The sequence below is a fragment of the Pelodiscus sinensis genome, chromosome 3 (genome assembly GCF_049634645.1).
Source record: "Pelodiscus sinensis isolate JC-2024 chromosome 3, ASM4963464v1, whole genome shotgun sequence".
NCBI classification, from domain to species: Eukaryota; Metazoa; Chordata; order Testudines; family Trionychidae; genus Pelodiscus; species Pelodiscus sinensis.
Window position 1 is genome coordinate 189,852,183 of NC_134713.1, and position 19,289 is coordinate 189,871,471.

The 19,289-nt window shown below is 43.7% G+C and overlaps 1 protein-coding gene across 2 annotated transcripts in view; it reads right to left on the reverse strand.

Annotated features, from left to right (window-relative positions):
- The window catches only part of SNAP25 (synaptosome associated protein 25), a 108,107-nt gene that overhangs the window by 22,137 nt on the left and 66,681 nt on the right, over positions 1-19,289 (reverse strand). For both annotated transcript variants that reach the window (XM_075925671.1, XM_075925672.1), the window contains exons 2-4: positions 17,754-17,889; positions 14,880-14,921; positions 9,252-9,300 (exon numbers count right to left, since the gene is read on the reverse strand). In XM_075925671.1, the coding sequence (XP_075781786.1) occupies positions 9,252-9,300; positions 14,880-14,921; positions 17,754-17,825 (163 nt within the window). In that variant the 5' untranslated portion in view covers positions 17,826-17,889. The remainder of the gene's footprint in view (positions 1-9,251; positions 9,301-14,879; positions 14,922-17,753; positions 17,890-19,289) is intronic.

Genomic DNA, 19,289 nt, shown 5'->3' on the forward strand with positions numbered 1-19,289 from the left:
AAAACAACAAGGAGTCCTGTGGCACCTTAAAGACTACCAGACTCATTTGGGCATCAGCTTTCATCAGAAGTGGGTCTTTGCCCACGAAAGCTGATGCCCAAATAAATCTGTTAGGATACACCTGCACTGCACAGCTATTTAGCTACCCGTGTCTACACGAGCCATCCATTATTTTGAAATATTTTTTGAAATAACAGACATGCTATTTCGCCATCCCAGTAAACCTTGTTACACGAGGGTTAAAGGATGGCTCAAAATAGCACATTATTTAAAAATCTGGCGCTGTGCAGATGTGCCAAATTTCAAAATAAGCTATTTTGAAATAGTTTCGAAATAAGATACACAATTTGCATAGCGCAAATTACGATCTTATTTCAAGTTTAGGGTGCACCCTTAGTCTATAAGATGCCACAGGACTCCTCAGTTTTTGTGTTTGTTTTGAGATCACAATCCATTGGAATGTGGAGTTCATGCCGTAATACTGCTGCTAGGGCGTTATCTCCATGATGTGGCCTGGGATGAAGTCCAGCTGTGATGTACCCAAGGCAACAGCAATTGTCACAGGTTATTGGAGCTTGGTTGTTACTGCTTTCTCAGCAATTTTGCTGAGAAATGGGAGAGGAAAGGTTGTCTGCATCCAGGCTTGGGTTTTTGAGGTCTGGTCAGCGCCTGACATTTTTCATTGGAGTTGGCAGGTTCTCCTCTCTAAAGGGTTGCTTTGTCCTGCTTTGCTGCTGGGCACACTTGTTCTTTGCTAGCTTTGACCATGCAGGCCAGGCCTGTATCTGTTTTCCAGGCGGTGGCACCATACCTATTTCTCAAGGATTCTTGGTTCTTGCCACGTCTAATACTGCCAAACAATCAGGCATGGTGGAGCATCTAAAGCCATCTGCTCCGAGGTAGATTTTTTCCTCATGGAGTTCATCTGGACAATCTTATCTGTGGCGTAGAAAGGGAGCTTTTCACAGAGGTTGCTGCTGGTGTCTGATGGTGGCATTATGCCATTGAGTTGATTCGCTTGTTCACTTGGTACTGGGGCTCTGTTGGCTCTGTGTTTGCTGCTGCAGTGGCAGGGAAGGGTCTCTTGGCTTCCTTTACTGAGGTAGTGCATTCCTAGTGGCTGACAAATGAAAGATGGAGGCATTCATCTGCCTGGTCTCGAGTGAAACATTTGTGTGAAACCCAGGCTTGCTTGTGCTGAAGTCAATGGGAAGACTTTCTCTTTCAACAGAAGTAGAGCCAAGCCTGCTACTTCTCTCTGCAGCAGACCACGCACATGAATCACCATACCCATCTCCAAGGACACTAGGGCTGAGCTAGCACTGTCTGAGCTTGCATCCAAGTGTGGTGCTCCTGGATATGAGAAGGCACTCTCTCCACCTGGAGGGTGAGGACGACAGCTTATGGAACCTTGCCATCCCGTTACGCTGATGGGTGAGAGCCACGTTTCACTTCATTGTCTCATCGCCCACTGTCAGCTGAAACTGCGAGAAGTGGTATCAAACTACTTTTGATATTAAATAACATATAACATATAGCCGCAGTCATGCAGAATGCAATGCTATTCACAGCCTTAAAAACAATTCTAACATCATAATCAAAGAGGCTGACAAAGAGGGCATTGTAGTCATCATGGACAGAACAGATTATGAACAGGAGGCAACCAGACAACTCACCAATAACAGATTCTACAAGCCTCTCTCCTGTGATCTCACTAAAGAATACCAAAAAAACCCTCTGAAACAACTGCTCATAAAGCTCTCTGATGCTGCTCAGGACCAGATTTACACTAACACCTCCCACCCCAATTCCTGAAGAGGAGTTTTCTGTCTGCTACCCAAGATACACAAACCTGGAAATCCCGGACGACCGATCATCTCAAGCGTTGGCACACTTACAACAGGATTATCTGGCTCTCTCCTCAGACCCCATGCCACCAGCACCCCTAGCTACCTTTGCGACACTACTGACTTCTTGAGGAAACTACAAAATATCAGTAATCTACCTGAAAACACCATCCTGGCCACCATGGATGTAGAAGCCCTGTACACCAACATTTCAAATGAAGATGGATTACAGGCTATCAGGAACACCATTCCTGATGACAGCACTGCACACCTGGTTACAGTGCTCTGTGACTTTGTCCTCACCCACAACTACTTCCAATTTGGAGATAATTTGTATCTTTAAGTCAGAGGCACAGCCATGGGCAACTGCATAGCACCACAATATGCCAACGTCTTCATGACTGACGTTGAACAACGTTTCCTCAGCTCTCGCCTTCTAACATCTTTACTCTATTTACATTACATTGACGACATCTTCATCATATAGACCCACGGGAAAGAGACCATTGAAGAATTTCACAAGGATTTCAACAGCTTCCACCTTACCATCAACCTCAGCCTGGATCACTCCACACAAGAAATCCACTTCCTTGACACTATAGTACAATTAAATGATGGACAAATTTCCACCACCATATACCGGAAACCCACTGACTGCTACACTCACCTTCATACCTCTAGCTTTCATCCCAGACACATTTCTCAATCTATTGTATACAGCCAAGCCCTAATATACAACTGGATTTGCTCCATTCCCACAGAGACAAAAACCTACAAGATCTATATAGAACTTTCTTAAAACTGAAATACTCACCTGGAAAAGTGAAAAAACAGATTGACAGAGCCAAAAAAGTACCCAGACATGAACTCCTTTAAGACAGGCCCCAAAAGGAAAACCGAATTCCACTTGTTATCATCTACAGTCCACCATTTATCCTGGAAAACAACCTTGGGAAAGGCCAGTTCTTGTTTACAGACAACCCCCTAACCTGAAAAAAATTATTTCTGGTAACCACGCAGCACAGCTACATCATAAGCATCCAGGAATCCACCCCTGCAATCACCCCGTTGCCAACTCTGCTCACACATCTACACAAGCGTTTTCATCACTGGACCCAACTATATCAGCCACCAAATCAGAGCTTCATTTAACTGCACATCCACAAATGTGATCTATGCCATCAAATGCCAGCAATGCCCCACTGCAATGTATATCAGCCAAACTGGACAGTCTCTACGGAAAAATTAATGGACACAAATCAGATATCCGAAAAGGCAACACACAAAAACCTGTTGGAGAACACTTGAATCTTCCTGTACACTCATTAATGGATCTCCAAGTCGCTGTTTTGTTTCAGATCAATTCCACAAGCCAAATACAAAGAGAAGGACTGGAGCTTAACTTCATTCACAAGTTTAATTCTTATACTAATGGTTTGAATCATGATATCAGATGGCTCGCACATTATCAACCAACCAAACAATGAAGGTGCTAATGGTTCTTGATGTCTGCATAGAATCTGGTATTGGTCATCTTCCTTTACAAGTGCAAACTAATGGTTCTTATCAGCCTCTTTTAACTATTTAGTCTTAAGGTGCTACTAGACTAATTGTTGTTTTTTTAAGTTTTTCCTGTTACATACTAACTCGGCTATTCCTCTGAAACTTATCTACTCACTGTCCTTTTTTACTTCTTCCCCTTCCCTCCTTGCCTTATTTATTCTTGAATTTGGACTTCCAGCATTCTGGTCATCAGAAGAAGTGGGCTGTGCCCACGAAAGCTGTTGATACCATCTACATGTTTTGTTAGTCTTTAAAGTGCTACCAGACTATCTGTGGTTTTTTAAGTTTTTCCTGTTACAGACTAACTCGACTAACCCTCTGATATTGCAAACAGTCATCTTATAAATACAGCTACATTTTAACATCCGTTAAAGTTAGTATCAATTGGAGAAATAACAAATTACAGTTATTGTAATTACACAAACAATCCTTTATTGCCCCATGGATTTGGAGTATAAGATTTATGATTTGACAAAAATGGAAGCTACCTTTTGTGGGTCACGGGGCTTGCTTTGGGCTGTATGAGTAACACTGTCAAAAGCTCTTAAATGACTTCACAGCCTAAGTCCCATTTTCACATGATTAGGGCCAGGTCTTTAAAAGGTATTTGGGTGCCTATAGATTCAGACAGGCGCCAAATGGGATTTTCAAATGCACCATGGCAGCTTACTTATGAAGCGTGAATGGGTACCTAGGTGATTTTGAATATCTTACTATCCACCTATCTGCCTAAATGCCTGGCCCTGCATCACTTTTGAAAATAGATCTTAGGCTGCTTAGTTATTTCAGCCCAGCTCCTCAATGGTATTCAGGTGCCTGACTCCCACTGATTGGAGATGTAAATTTTGTACATTATGATGGAGTTTGGGTTATAAAGCAACATCTTAGGAATAATATGAAGCATATATTTAACACTGTAAAAGGAGAACACAAGAGTGTGTTTCTTCTGCTTTTTTTCTTGATAAGATCTGCAACACGGACAAAACCAGGTAGTATCCTGTGGGTTGACTCTGGGAAACTGGACAGTCTACAATCTTCACTGAAGTCAATGGGCCAAATTCTGAGGTCCTCATACCCTACATGCAGAGGAAACCCTGCTGGCAGAGATATCAACATATGCAAAAGGAGGTCCATTCTCCTTTCCCTCAGTGTCTCCTACTCCCACCACCCAACCATGCCCTGTAGAATACATTAGGGCCTGTGAGGGTAGAGAAGTAGAGGAAGGAGTGGAACGACCATCATTCCCCAGGAATCCTTTTGTAGCTCAGGGAAAAAGATGATGTAACCTCAAGCCATGTTATATCTCACACCTCTCCTCTCACACTAGGGATGCCCCTTCATGAGGTGGAAGAAGTAATTGCTGGTAATGAAAGCCTTACCAAGCAGCTCCATTGGAGTCACATAACCAAGATGGATAGGCTTCAGGAGACCCACAGTGGCAGTGAAAGCATGGGGCAGCTGTGTGGGGCAGCTGTGTGGATGGACAAGGGACCTTTAAGGATTTTAGGAGCCTTTGGAGGGAACTCACAGCTTATTCATAAAGGGCAGAAATGAATGGGAAAAAAATCTACACAAGGAGAACCTCCTCCTCCTTTAAGCTTCTTTCAGTGGATAGCCCCTTGGGAGGAGCAGTTTTGATATATTCCTTACTGAGGCTAATTCCAATGGCTTTGGAGGGAATATCTGGCTCCTTGGGAGTTTTGGGTACCAAGTGTTGCAGGACCTGATCTAAAGCCCAATTGAGTCACTGGAAAGATCCCTGCTGATTTCAGCTGGCTTTGGTCCAGGCTCTTAGTTTTCACAAGTCACATTCCTTGGGTGGCCTGTTATAATGAAGAGCATTGTGATGGCTCACCTTGCAGTAGCCAGTTATGGGATACACTGTACTGACTGGCCTACAGACCCACAAACTAGACAGAGCTCTTACAGCCCTAAGGAGCTAGCCAAACGCCTAAATACCTCTGCAGTGATGGTCTCAAAGACCTTTGCTTACTGATGCCAGAAAGCGAGTTCTACCCTGTGCTATTAACATGGAAGTTGGCTTAGCTGTATCTACTAAGGTGTGTGCAACATCAAAGCAAACATGTTGTCTAGAAAACCTACCAACAGAAAAACCCAAATGGGTACGTTTAAACTGTTTTTTCTTCGAAAGAGGATATGCAAATTCCATGGGAATTTGAAAAGGTACATCTAAACTACATTTTTTTTTTCTGAAAGAGGATATGCAAATTCTGCGGGAATTTGTATATCTTCTTCCGATCGCTTTTTTGAAAGCGGGTCTTTCCAAAGTGAAAATAGTCTTGATGCGGGGTTTTTTTTTGGAAAAAAGCCCTCTTTTTCGAAAAACTGCAAAAACCTCCTTTTTTTAGGAATAGTGGTTTTTCAAAAAAGAGGGTTTTTTCCACCTCTCCCCTCTCCCCCGTGTCCAGACTACTTTCACTTTCGAAAGACCCACTTTCATAAAAGTGATCATAAGATATGTTGGGATGAGTGGTTGGAAAGATTAGATCTTCTGTTAGCCACCCATTGGAAAGATCACTGCAATATTCTTTTCTAGGTGTCACCTAATAATCTTAAGTAACTTGTGCTACAAGGTCAGTTGAAAAAAGATCACGCAGGTGTGTTAACAAATGCTTTCATTCATCCCATAATCTGCTAAGACATTCATGAGTTATGCACTGCAAAAACTGTATGGTTTTAAAAGACATCATAGGCATATTTTGTCCAATTACACGTAATAGGTGTATCGCAATTTAAAAAAAACAAGTTTCAGCAATTATTAATAGAACAACACTGCTAAATATTACACAAACATAATTAAAGTGCATTTAACATACTACCATGATTGCAATATTCCTGGAGCTTGCAGCATGCTCTGTCTCTTTTACTTGAGAAAACTGTAATCTATAATTATCAGAGTAATTTACTGATACAACCATAACCATTTTAAAGAAACTTTTATATTGTCTGAGTCTTTCCAGTTGTATTGACTGGCTGAATACTGGATCTTACAATGTCCATGTATGTTCAAAGGGACTGAAGCACAAAGATTCCTGGATTATAAGTGGTCAAATGGCCCAATCCTGAAACCCTTATGTATGCAATCTTTGCTCAAGTGTGCAGTCCATGTGTAGTTAATGGGACTACTCACATGACTGAGGACTCTTTGTATGTACAAGGCTTGTCAGAAAGATTCATTTGGTTAGTTGCAGGCTTTCACTCACAATATATGTGATTGATTTAGTTTTCAATGTGCAGTTCATTTCTGTGCATCGTAAAGGATACATGTTATTTATGTAGACACTGTATCTGGTTTGACACAGCTAATCTTTGATTTCTGAATCTCGTTGCTGTTGTTATTCATCAAAAATTAGAGCTGTGCAAACTTGATTCCAGTAAGAGTGTATGTGAAAAAAAGATTTATCTGGGGCTTTAAGGCTGAAACTCACTCCTGTGCAGACAGTCCCTATACTGACGCACCACTTCAATCCCACTAAAGCCCTTGAAATTGGGAAAAAGTTAGACTGAAGTGGTGCTACTACTTTGTACCTCCCCGTACTGAGGGGTGAATTTTGTACTCAAAGAAAACAGACTTAGGTTGTTTTTTTTTTTAATCAATTTCTGGCACTCCCTTTATAAATACTGAAAGGAGCTCTGTATGTGACAGAGAGGAGAATGTATCTCCTCCTTTGAAATAGGTTTTTCTTAGGACTGGATTCTGGATCTGGATTTATGATTGCAGATTTCACTGGTGTCTATAGTAGAGCTTAGTGAAATCCCAAGGCAGATGCAACTCCGATGAGTTTTGTCTGGTTTTGATGCAAAAGGCTATAAAACAAAGCTTTCGTTCGGAAAGGTCATGAACCTTAGTGCACTCTCCAGTACAGTTAGTTTGGAATTTGGAATGAAACACAATCCTGGGAGCGTTTCAAGCATTTTCCGTACTTAGCAGCTATTGCTGGGCAAACACGCATGGTCTGAATTGTGGCTTTGACAAGCAGGTATCCAGAATGGTTATGGGCCAAATCCTGCTTGTTTGCAAATTAGTGCCAATGGGAGTTTTCAGCAGACAAGGAATGGCCTGTGGACTTGTACTTGTAATGCCACGCGATAGTCACACATGTAGCTCCTATGTCTTCAACTGAGAGTTTGATATGCTCAAGAAAGCCAGGATCAGTGATAACCTGTTATTAACTGAGGATCTGAAGCAACGTTTACATTATGGTTTTGAATACTTGTGTTAGCCTTTTAGCAAGAAGAGGCAAAACCTCAGCTGGCCCAGCTCCGTTAGGATCTGGTCCCAAGCCTCTCACTTCGGGGTGATCGTTGGAATAATATGATAAGCACATTTCCACCTTTTCCCTTTAAAGAGAAATACCGTTGCAGGTAGCAAGGGCTCTGTCAAGAAGTTCTTTTGTGATACCAAGCAACTAATCCATGCATCCATGTTGCACTGTGAAATAACTGCATTATTAACAGGAGCTGTAAATGTTACACCAAAGTGGCACTCCATATATTGAGACTCAGAACTGAAAAGTCTCTTTGTAGACTTAACTTTTAATGAAACAGTCATTTCATGGTAACTCTCAGATCAAATATATGAGGTTCTGCTCTTAAAAAAAATAAGGAAGGAGGGAAAAAATATTTCCATTTAGATTCTGCTATAATGTTGCATTCATGTTAACATCCTAGAAGCAAAAAATATTACAGAAAAAGGGCTATTATGTTATCTACTCCATTCCCTCCTACTATAAGATCATTCCTCGTGCTTTTTTTCTGCAATAGAATGTTGTTAAGTGTCTAAACAACATTCTCCACTGATGTCTCATATTCTGTTCTATTGAAACAGGCATCAAAGTCTCCTGTTGGAGGCTGGTATGAGACAAGGCAGCAGGAATAAATAGTATATTGGGGCATTTGTTTTAGGAGATACCATTTTGTTGCTGCTGTGGGACTGCAGCAAAATGGATGCTCTTTAATTTTATTGAAAATATTCCAATTACTGCTCAATGGGCCAAAAGTGTCATTTCCCAGGGTTTATATTAAACATACCCAATGTCTGGTTTTGCCCATATCAGATCCATACACTGAGCTCCCTTCTAAGCCTGTAAGCGTCTGTATTGTACCTCATAATGAGCTATATTTGGCCATCATTTTTAATGCAGAGCTCCCATTGACTTCAATGAGCATTCTGCACAGGGAATGTGCATCTGATGTGCCTGTTTTATTTTCTCTATGGCTTGGGATTACTGCCTGCTCTTGAATCACAGCAAAAAAAGGAGAAATCATACAACACATGCATAAGTAATGCTGTATTTTAAACAAAGTATGCAGGGACACTTTCTCCCTCATTTGTGTGTTGCTATGGCTTGATCGAAAGCCCAGTGAAAGATTTTTTTTGTTTATTTCAATGTGTGTTGGAACAGGTCCCTTTGCATAAATGAGTGCCATATATACATACATCAAATGCAAAATAGACCTTCCCCCATATGCTTATTGTAGGTTACTCTGGTTCACAAAGAGGTTAGAGACAATAGGACTGACCAGATCTAACCTCTTACACAAATACATTGCTAGTGATCAATGTTCCCTCTAATCTTTTCCATCCACGAGCGGATTTTTTTCATCCATGTGCAAAATAAATTGTTATGAGCACCAAGGCATATACACCAAAAGCCTAGCTGTGGCTGCTCTGTTAATCAGCTGGGCAGCAATTGAATCTCTCCTGTACAAGCACACTGCTTACAGGGAACACTGCCAGTGATTAATGTATCATTGCATATCATTAATACACTTTTTTGAGAGTGCTTTTATTTTTTGACTGAAGCAATCTGAACTTACCTCCTTGCTCATCCAACATAACCAAAGTCCTGATACCAGCATCTTTACTCTACATTCCAGTAACGGAAGCAAGATAAGAAGAGGGAGAAAGACAAAAAAAAAAAGAGAGAGAGAGAGAAAGAGAGAGATCAGTGAGGGAACCATTAGCACTAGATTTGGGATTTAGGAAATCAAAGAAAAAACAGTAAAAGGTATGGTAGGGTTCTTAGGGCCTAGCTGAATAACTAGAAGCCATCATGTGAATGAATACAGTAACGGGAGCTGCGCATTCTCCGTGGCACCATGAACCCGTTGGTCCTCATTGGGGTGTAAAGCTCCTACAAAACATGTAACAGCCAATGGCTTCATTTGGAAATTAACATTTGAAACGACAGTCATGTTCTTAAAAGAAAGTTGAATCTTAAGGCTCCACAGCTGGCCACATTCATGTTGCAAACGCTCATTTGTTCCCTGGAGGAAATTCCAATGGAAAACATCTTGTGTAACCCACACACCATGGCTATGTCTATACTGGCAGGTTGTTGTTCCATAAATATGCAAATGAAGCTAAGCGTGGAATATCGCTGAGCCTCATTTGCATACCTAATGAGCCGTCATTTTTGCGGAAGAGGCTCTTGCGCCAGAAGGAGAGTCTACACTGCCCCTTCTTGTGCAAGAAAAACCCTCTTGCGCAACGCCGTTATTCCTGAAAATAATCAGCGTAGCGACATTGCGCGAGAGGGTTTTTCTTGCGAAAGAAGGGGCAGTGTAGACACTCGTTCTGGTGCAAGAGCCTCTTCCGCAAAAATGACGGCTCATTAGGTATGCAAATGAGGCTCGGCCATATTCCACGCTTAGCCTCATTTGCATATTTCTGGTGCAACAACCCGCCAGTGTAGATGCACTGGAATATAAAACAAAACATGTATAACAGCAATTAAAAGAAGTTCTTTTTCTTCCATTTTTAGGTGCTCCATGCTTCAGCATTCTAATTGCTAACAAATTAGCCTTTTCATAAAGGGCTTTGTCTAGCAAAGAATTTCATGCTTAATTTTAAGCACACGGGTCAAGCCATTGCTTAAAGTGCAGCACATGCTTAAATGTTTCCTGGCTCTTTTTCCTAATTAGAAAGCTGCAGCCGGGAGTGGCATATGATTTTTCAATCTATGGGTCAAATTCCACCTTGGAACTATCACTGTAAACTTGCATAATTTCAATCAAAGCAGAGTAAGCAAGAGTAGAATTTGACCTGTCAGTGACTATAGCATACTCTTGTTTAATTACAGTCTCATTCAAAGCCCAGTGGAGCCAAAGGAAATACTCCCAACAAGGTTTCCACAGCACCTTGGAGATTAAATGGATTGCTATATAACTGCTAATTATTATTATTATTATATGGCTTAATTTCCCAAGGAGGGAATGAAACTGGGATGGATAAAGAATAATTACTCAAAAGCCACATCAATCATTTCTGAAGCAGAGTGGCCCTCTTTCTCCCCTGGTTTGCCCCTTGTGCAGATGTTCACACCTGTGCAAAGTGTCTGCAAAGTGCACCTTTTCTGATATTGTGGCGGTCTGCACACACCTTTTCTTTGCCAGGTGCAAAGGACAGTGCAAGTTGCCAGGCACTGAAGAAATCTAGCCCAGAGAATGTATCAGCTGGTGAATGAGAATGACAATGAATGTTTTCCATATGTTTCAGTAGGTACATTTTAAAAAACAAATATATGCTTGATCTTGATCAAATCCGATAGCAGGCACAGAAACCCAGTTAAATAAAGAATTCTACTTCAATCAATATGGCATATAGACTTTGTTCTGAATAAATTAGTGCAGACAATTATCTACCAGGCCAGACTGACATTGCTCGCAGTTCACAAAGACACTAAAGAGAAGTGTCAATACCATAAAGACAAAAGTCTGGCCAATGAGGTATTTTGTAGTCATGCGTGGTGGCATATTTCTACAGCCCCTTTGTCGAGTTAGCAGTAGCTCTATGCAGTGCAGTGCTCTCCCTCCAGTCTGATTAAAGGAATTAATCCATTCTTTCACTCCTGGAATACACCTGATAGTTGAAAACATCATCTGCTGTAAATTAATGTAGTTCCATTGAAATCTGTGGGCTGGCTCCTCCGCTGGCATACAGAGAAACAGCTCCAGTGACTTCAAGGCAAATGCGTCAATTTACACCATCTAAGGACTTGGCCCTGTACACTTGCAATTGACGCCAAGATACACAGATTCCAAGGCCAGAAGTGACCACTGTGATCATCTAGTCTGACCTCCTGTGTAACATGGGCCATAGAACTTCTCCAAAATAACTCCCAGAGCAGTGCTTTCAGGAAAACATCCCATTTGTGTTGAAAACAGTCAGCAGGGGAGCATCCACCCTGACCCTTGGTAAGCTGTTCCAGCAGTTCATTACTCAAAATTAAAAGGTACATTTTATTTTTGGTCTGAATTTGTCAAGCTTCATTGTGGTTCCAGCTACTGGCTCATGTGATACCTTTCTCTGCTGGAATGAGGAGCCAATATTTGTTCCTCTATAGATAATTTTAGACTGTCATTAACTCACTTCCCTTCACCTTCTCTTTGTTCCATTCAATGGCTTGAGCTCCGTGAGTCTGTGATAAGGCAAGCTATCTGTTCCTTTAGGATCACGCTTCGTTTTTGGCAGACAACTTGCTTCCATAGAGATACATTAAGTATGTAATACTCTTCCTTGACTAGGGGCCAGTCCAAAGCCCGGTGAAATCAAAGGGATTCTGTTGCAATGGACGTCGGTGGGTTTTCAAATAGGCTTTCTATTGTCCAACGTGTTATTGTATGTAGTGCTTGTGAGGCTACCTTTTAAGGAATATTCAGAACAAAAGAGTGAAATCAGGAGGAAAACCTCTCCCCATTATAGATGAAGGCACATTAATGTATAAGAAAGTCAGCTAAGATCGTGACCTTGCATTAAGCATCCAGCTTGAAATGGTGTCGTAGGATTAGCCAATGAAACATTTCTACCCTACAGTTTCCATTCTGAAATATCAGTGAGTTTAGATGTGAAACCCCATCTTACAACATGAGAAAAGAGCCCCATTTGGTTTGGGGGTCTAACAAAGCTGCTCTTAAGTCCACACAAGCTCCCAATGACTTTTTGCTGGAATTTCTGCAGTACTGATCTTGTTGGTTTATTTCCCCCCTCCCCAGTTCATGGCTAGAAACCATCTCCCCACATCCCTCTGCATCATAATTAGTTTTCTCTAAAGGCCAAGCTGCTTTCATATGGAAACCATGGAAGAGGCACCACTTTTCCCCTATTGGCTTATTCCATATTTAATTATTTAATCAGCCCAGGGTGAAAAGTGTGAACAGGAAGGGTTGTTGGCTCCAAGCTGTGCATGACTATAGTCCCCATCCTTCTGCCCCAATTCATTGCTATTTTGGGACACAAACACTGCACCACAGCACTATAAAAAAACAACCATAAATTCACAGCACATTATTACAACAACCAAGTGGCTCACACTTAGCATAAATAATCACTGATCATTAGCTATACTAAATGTATAGCTAAGAGAGGAGGCTGTAGAGGGGGAAGCAGGTGGGTTAAGATGCATACCCATATGCAGGGTGCGTGTGAATGTTGAGAATGTAGCCCCTCATGGTCTTCCAAGTAAGCACGAGGCTTGGGCGGTGCATTACCCCAGGCTCCCTCCCACCATGTTCTGGTCAGCCAGGAGAAGGCAGGAACAGCATGTTGCCTCAGCTTCCCTCCCCCGTGCTCCAGCTGTCTATGGGGAGGCTGGGGCTGATTATCCTCCACCCAGTAGAGAGGCCAGGAGTGGGGCTGGGCCACGCAGGCGGGGGGCCACGCAGCCACCAACCCCTCCCACAGCTCGCACTCCCCCCCACAAATTCCTGCGTACGGGCCTGAGATGAGATTGTTTCAGGATAGGGGGGAGACAAAAATATCCTTGAATTGTGAGGGAACAAGCCAGGAGAGAGAAAGAGGTGAAGTAGGCAGGAGGAGAATTGCAGCTGTTGTGTGCACTTATCAACAGGTGTAGGACTTGACAATACAAGGCCCGACTCCATGTCAGCTGAAGTCACAGGCAAACGTCACTGATTTCAGTGAGGGTAGGAAATGAAAGTGGGCCTTTTTACAGTTCATAAATGCATGACTCCGGGCTATTTCCTTCCCTTTGTCTTTGCTTGGATCTGCCACTGTTGTCAGTGCAAGTCAGGCATGAGGGTAGAAGCTGCCTTGCAATACTAAAGTCTGTCAGGGTAGATGACTTATTATATGTGTCATCACCCCATAAATAAAATCTAACAGCTGAAACCATAGGTCAGGTGACTAAGGGATGCTGATGGGTGATATCAGGTCAGTGTTCCAGATTATAACCACCATGAACACTATGGATTGGCCCCGGAGTGAACAACCCTTTTCCTCCCACAAGGGTCAATTAAGCAAGCTTGCATTGCCACTCCCAGTGCTGTGAGGGATCAGAGGTCTTCTGTCTGTCAGTTTGCCATCGGTCAGGAGCCCTAAAACCCCCTATTCATAGACTCCTCGGGCTGGAAGAGCCCTCTGGAGGTCATTGAATCAAAAGCAGGGCCAATCCCAACTAAACTATCCCAGCCAGGGCTTTGTCAAGCCGGGGCTTAACATACCACTCTAAAGAGAAGGTGAAGAAGCATTGCCTAGATACTGCAGTGAATGGGGTTCTGGAAAGACCCAACATGGCTGAGGAGTCGATCACATCCCTGCCTTTCTCTCCATTGACTTCTATGGAGCTTAGTAGCTCCCTGTAGCCTGATCCCAGTGTGTGTGTGTATGGGGCCCATAATGACTGACCAGAGGTCATGTACAAAGGGTGTTTCATTGCTTTAGCTTGACTATTTCATTTCAACCAAAATTACAATATGGACTAGATACAGTCCCCATTAGCCACAGTAGTCAGCCCTGCAGTACAGCTGAGACTTTAAATTGCTTCATCAGCTTTATCAACTGCTGCACCACATCTTGTAGGGACCTAATTTGCGAGACCCATTTTAGGGGAGTAGAAAGGCTGGGAGTAAGAATGGAGAGGATTGGGGTAGAACTAGAGAAGAGGATTAAGAAGGATTGATTGTTTTAAGGCATGTTCACCGAGTTAAGTGGCAGAGGGTGGAAGGGAGGAGGCAGTAGAGGGAGAGGCAGGTGGGTTGAGATGAGATTGTTTTAGGATAGGGGGCGGAGAGATAAAAACAACACTGGGAAAGCCACTGACTGGTTATGAGCGACACTTTTGAACACGCCACACTTTATGATCAAAAAAGCCTGTGGAGACGCCCTCGGTGTGTGACACATCAGCAGGCAGCCCAGGCATTTGTCTGTCAGGCTTTCCCAAATTTCTCTACAAAGGAAGCGACGAGGAGTCCTGTGGCACCTTATAGACTAACTGAAGTGTAGGAGCATAAGCTTTCGTGGGCAAAGACCCACTTCGTCAGATGCATCTGACAAAGTGGGTCTTTGCCCACGAAAGCTTATGCTCCTACACTTCAGTTAGTCTATAAGGTGCCACAGGACTCCTCGTCGCTTTTGCAGATTCAGACTAACACGGCTACCCCTCTGATACTCTACAAAGGAAGGGAGGGGAAAGGGTAGGCTCTTACCTCTTCAACAAGCTGCAGCATACGCCGGGTGCTTTCAAGGGACTGAAAGAAAAACACAGCAGAAAAACAGGTTAGAGTTGGAAAATGCAGTTTCCCTCACTAGTATGCAGGCTTGTATACATGAAGTCTTTGAGTACTTCCCCCCCATTCTCCAATAGCCAGATCACAGCTGACCCCGCACGGGACTGCTAGGAGGCGAGATGGCGTTTCTCCAGGCACTCTGCCCTGGGAGGAAGCTGGAATTCTGCAGCTGGAATTCTGTTGCCAGGGATACATGCTCCTAGAAGGGGAGCATAGCCTTGTCCTTGTCCCCCTCCCCCATCTAAAAGGTGGGGTCTGGGCTCTGAGACCCCCTCCCCGCCAGGTTTCAAACCTTGGGCTCCAGTCCCAGCCCAAACGTCTGCACTGCTGTTTTCAGCCTGGCAGCCTGAGCCACAGTCGGTTGACCTAGGCCCGGCCATGGGTTTTTCTTTCCAGTGTAGACCTACCCTTAGCACCTAATTCTTCCTTAACTCCCTCCAGCCTCACTCCTATTTTTTCCTCCCACTGGTACCTTGGCTCTTGAGATCAGTTGGAGCACTGGAGCTTGCAGACCCATGGTTTAAACAAGGGTAAATGGGCAGCAGGGCACTTTCAGGGAGAGACCCTGGATGCTGATGTATTCTGATATTCTCAGCCTGTTGCCCCCTAGGAGATGGGTCAATGGGAGAGGGGTGGAGTTCTAAATCCTGATGGGTAGAGTAGATTTTGTTATTTCATTGCCTTTTGCTCAGCCTAACTAAACCCAAACCAAAGTGAGGGCAGAACTGGGTCCTTAGAACCTAATCCAAAACCCACCCGCATCAATGAAAAAAGCCTCCCAAAAGGGCTTTGAATCAGGTCTTTGGGTGAGATTTTCAAAAGGGCTCAGCGCTGGTTTAAGGCCATGTCTCTGCATACAGCGCTGCAGGGTATCTGGTGTGGAAGCTCTGTGCCAATGGGAAAGAGCCAGTGCTCCCTGAAAGCTAAGCGGTTGGGTGGCCAACCAGGAGAGATTCAAATGCCACTCCGCTGATTGGCAGAGCCCACACAGTGTCCACTGCCAGCACCATGGGTTTCTACTGAGGGTGCGCATCCATTCATGCCTCGGTGCACATAAGAAAATGTATTCCACTCATGCATGGAAAACATAGAGGGAACATTGGAGAGAGCTGTCCCATCAGCCTAATCAAACCATCTGGAAGAATGGCAGAAGCTATGTCAGAACTTCTCCCGCCGACATTGCACTGTGCACACGAACGCTCATGTCGGTTACACTGACATAGGCGGCCGTGTAGGCACAGCTTCACACCTGCTCCTTCTGAAGTTGGTGGGAGCTTTTCTGCTGACAGTGGGAGAAGAGACAGCTCAACTTCAAGCACTTTGGAAACCTCACCCTTAATATTTTTGGTTTTCACTGTGCTCCCCTCCCCTCAGTCTTTTCCCCTCTCCTCTACAATCTGGCTGATTCCACAGTGAAGAGTTCAAGGGGGGGAAGTGCAAACTTTCAGGTTAACAGAGCCATTCAAGCTAACACACCTTCAGGACACCTTAAATTTGTCCCCTCTACAATGTGCTCCACTCTCAGGTATGGGTCTCCCACATAGCCCCCTTGATTGGGTCCATTCACCGCCTCACCATGCTAGTTTCCACTGCCTATGGTGTTCTAGGAATCTCCTGCACTAGCTATACCCATAGGCTGTGTCTAGACTGGCCAGTTTTTCCGGAAAATCAACCGCTTTTCCGGAAAAACTTGCCAGCTGTCTACACTGGCCGCTTGAATTTCCGCAAAAGCACTGACTTCCTACTGTAAGAAATCAGTGCTTTTTGCAGAAATACTATGCTGCTCCCATTCGGGCAAAAGTCCCTTTGCACAAAAGTTTTGCGCAAAAAGGCCAGTGTAGACCGCTCAGATTTGTTTTCTGCAAAAAAAGCGCCAATTGCGAAAATGGCGATCGGGGCTCTTTTGCGGAAAAGCGCATCTAGATTGGCACGGACGCTTTAGCATCTGTGCCAGTCTAGACGCGCTTTTCCGAAAATGCTTTTAACGGAAAACTTTTCAGTTAAAAGCATTTCCGGAAAATCATGCCAGTCTAGACGTAGCCATATTGTGCTTGGACTATTTAGTGTGCTGTGGCTACGCTATTTTAAAAATAGCTTCTGGGAATGCCAACTAAGTTTTTCCTAGCTACCTGGTTTGATTTACACAGTTCGAGCCTCCCGAGAAATTAACTAGCAGCTTGTCTCTCTGAGATCATTTGATCTGATATTGATGCTAATATCAAATCAAACTCATCCAAAGATCATTCTGATGGGCAAGACTCACACAGATAAACGTGCATCTGCTATGACTTTTGGACAGTGAGGGTTGGAGTTGGATGTGAAGACCCACCATGGTCCTTGTATCTACCTGCTCCAGAATGACCATGACTCATTTTTATTGCAAGTTTTCCCTTTTCTTCCCTTTCCACAGAGGTCTCAGCCCAAAACGTTTAAGCCAGTGTTTCCCAACTGGTGAAAATAAGGGTTCCGCAAGAATTCGGCACTTCCCCATCCCCTCTTAAAGGGGACAAAGCTTTTTGCGGTGGATTTGGCGGGTCCTTTTTTTTTTTTTTTGATAACTTTTGCCATGGCGACCCTAGGGGTTCCTTGAAATTCTTTCAAGCTGAAAAGGGTTCCATGACCAAATAAAATTGGCAAACACTGGTCTAAACAGCCTAATGCTGCTGTCACCAACATGGTGCAAATCCAGAGTAATTCCACTTTGCTAGCGCTGTGCACATTTCTGGATGTAGCCTACGGATGGCAAAAAGAACCTCAATTTTTCCCAGCCTCCTCATGCGCCATTGGTTTTACCTCATCTGCCAGCTGGTCCGCACGCCGCTGCATTTCTTCCAGCTCATTGCGCATATCAAGTTCTTCTGCCATTTTAGCTGCGAGGGTGTTTGCCGAGGCTTCGGATCAAGGATCTGTGTTTGTTCTGCCTGTGAGCCTGCAGTACAGCAAATAGGGAAAAAATACTGGGGTTAAATGTGCTGCACTCTGCGGATTTGTGCTTAAACGTCAATTCCCTCAGAAATGCTGTTATATTAGTGCTCTCGCCAGCAATCTTTCATCAGGGCAGGCGGGTCGTACAAACTACAGAGCGCTCACGAATTGTTCAAGGTGATAGTCTATTCCTGGGCTATTAGTCACGCCCTTATATAGGAGCATGGATGGATCCTTGCTGCCTTCCCTAAAGAGAAATTAATTCATCTGTATTTTCTCATGAAAAACACAAATAAAAAATCCCATGAACTGCCATTACACACCAACCACTTACAAAATGCAGGTTAAGAAAGATGACATAGGCTTGGGCAGTGATAGAAATGTAGCCATGTTAGTCTGGGGTAGTTGAAGCAAAATGCAGGACAATGTAGCACTTTAAAGACTAACAAGATGGTTTATTAGATGATGAGCTTTCGTGGGCCAGACCCACTTCCTCAGATCAAATAGTGGAAGAAAGCAGTCACAACCATATATACCAAAGGATACAATTAAAAAAAATGAACAAATATGAAAAGGACAAATCACATTGCAGAACAGAAGAGGGATGCGGGGGGGGTGGGAAGGGGGAGGAAGGAAGGTAAGTGTCTGTGAATTGCTGATATTAAAGGTAGGGAGAGTGGGATGTTTGTGAGTTAATGGTATTACAGGTGATAGGCTTGGGCTGTAGTCAAGCTTCTCTAAAGTTGAAAAGATTCACCTCTAGGGTTTTGCTCTATATCCATATTATCTTGGGGTGTGTCTAAACTACATGGCTCTGTTGATTAGGCTGATCAGCAGAGGGCAATGAAGCCGCAGTTTAAATAATCGCGGCTTCATTTAAATTTAAATGGCTGCCGCGCTGAGTCGGCAAACAGCTGATCAGCTATTTGTTGGCTCAGCACACTAGTCTGGATGCTCCCGCACCGACCTGAAAGCCCTTTATCGACCTCCCCGTTATGCCTCGTAGGATGAGATTTACCAGGGAGATCGATAAAGGGCTTTCATGTCGACAGGGGAGCATCCAGACTGCCCCGATCAGCCGACAAACAGCTGATCAGCAGAGCGGGGCAGCCATTTAAATTTAAATGAAGCCGCGATTATTTAAATCGCAGTTTCATTTCCCTTTGCCGAACAAACAAATCTTCATGGCTCCGTCGACAGAGCCATGTAGTCTAGACATACCCTTGCAAGCAGACCTGCTGAGAGGGGCTATCTGTCTCTGGCCCCACCCTTCTGCCTGAGGCCACACCCCTTCTGGGAGTGTAGATTTGCTCCCACCCACCTGACTCAGAATTCTGAGATTTAAAATGACACCAGCTATGTTTAGAAAGCATGGCAGAGGGTTGTAGTCTGTCACCCCACATA